Source organism: Meleagris gallopavo, unplaced genomic scaffold (genome assembly GCF_000146605.3).
Source record: "Meleagris gallopavo isolate NT-WF06-2002-E0010 breed Aviagen turkey brand Nicholas breeding stock unplaced genomic scaffold, Turkey_5.1 ChrUn_random_7180001860529, whole genome shotgun sequence".
In the NCBI taxonomy this organism is placed as follows: Eukaryota; Metazoa; Chordata; class Aves; order Galliformes; family Phasianidae; genus Meleagris; species Meleagris gallopavo.
In genome coordinates, this window is record NW_011126271.1 from 1 (window position 1) to 1,011 (window position 1,011).

The 1,011-nt window shown below is 69.0% G+C and overlaps 1 protein-coding gene and 1 long non-coding RNA gene across 2 annotated transcripts in view; one reads left to right on the forward strand and one right to left on the reverse strand.

The window, feature by feature from the left end:
• On the forward strand, positions 1–286 carry LOC104915936. The gene is made up of 2 exons (XR_796496.1): positions 1–81; positions 159–286. It is a non-coding gene; the product is annotated as an uncharacterized LOC104915936 (long non-coding RNA).
• Positions 287–757: 471 nt separating this feature from the next.
• Positions 758–1,011, reverse strand: part of LOC100551117 (ankyrin repeat domain-containing protein 13D-like) — a gene marked incomplete at its 5' end in the record, with an annotated part of 10,332 nt that continues 10,078 nt past the window's right edge. Inside the window, one exon of the mRNA XM_010726905.1 lies at positions 758–952. Within this exon, the coding sequence (XP_010725207.1) occupies positions 758–952 (195 nt within the window). The remainder of the gene's footprint in view (positions 953–1,011) is intronic.

Genomic DNA, 1,011 nt, shown 5'->3' on the forward strand with positions numbered 1-1,011 from the left:
GCGGGCGCTGGGGCTCAGCCCGCCGGCCACGATCCGCGACGCCCTCCTGGAGCACCGCGATGACCCCGCGGTCACATACAGGTGCGGGACGGGAACGATGCGGGACGGGAACGGGCGGCGGGCCGGGGCGGCGGGCTGACCGTGCTCTGTGCCCGCAGCCTGTGGCACGAGTACGGTCTGTGAGCGGACGGCAAGACGGCGGCTCTGGTACGGCGCCGCAGTCCTGGCACGCAGCGCCGCAGCCCGGGTGGCCGCTGTTGGGTGAATAAAGTGGTGAGTGCGTTAATTGCGTTAATTGCTCGGGACGAGGCCGGCGCCTGGTTCCCACGGCAACCGGGAAGGCTACCTTCTGCGTCGCTCGTAAGATGGCGCCGCGGCGCCGCGACTACATTTCCTGTCGTGCTCCGCGAGCGACAGAGCGGGGCGGGCCCGGTAGTGGCGTGCACAGCCTGCTGGGAAATGTAGTGTGCGGCGGCGGGGCTGGGGTGGAGTCACGTGCTCATTCTGAGTTCTCCTGACGTTGCCGTCCCACCGCGCCCAGGCAGACACAGCTCTCCACATCGCCGCCAACCCGTCTCAAGGTTTATTCTCTGGCCGGTGAGTGCTGGTGATAGCAGCAGTGCCGTGCGATGCGGCCCTGCGGTTACACAAAGTGCGTACAGAGCGGCGTGGTTTCCCTAGGCCCCGCCCCCACCGGGGCCAGGACACGCCTCGCAGAACTGTCGCGTGGAAGCTCTGCCCGATGACCCCCGCTGCGCTATGGAGCGTCGGGTGGGCCGGGCTCCCGGATGGGGGCAGAGCTTTTGGTAGGGCTGTGCGCCTCTGCAGCTACGCGGTCCCCATCCACACTGGCCTGGCGAACCACGCGGCACGGCCGGGACCTGGGCCGTGGTCCTAGGGGGGCCGCCTTCAAGCCCCCCGCCTCCCCCAGCATCTGGCCGCATTCAGATACCTGTGGGAGCGAGAGTCTCCAGAAGGAGCCGTGCGCTCCATGGTCCCCCCCGCACCCAC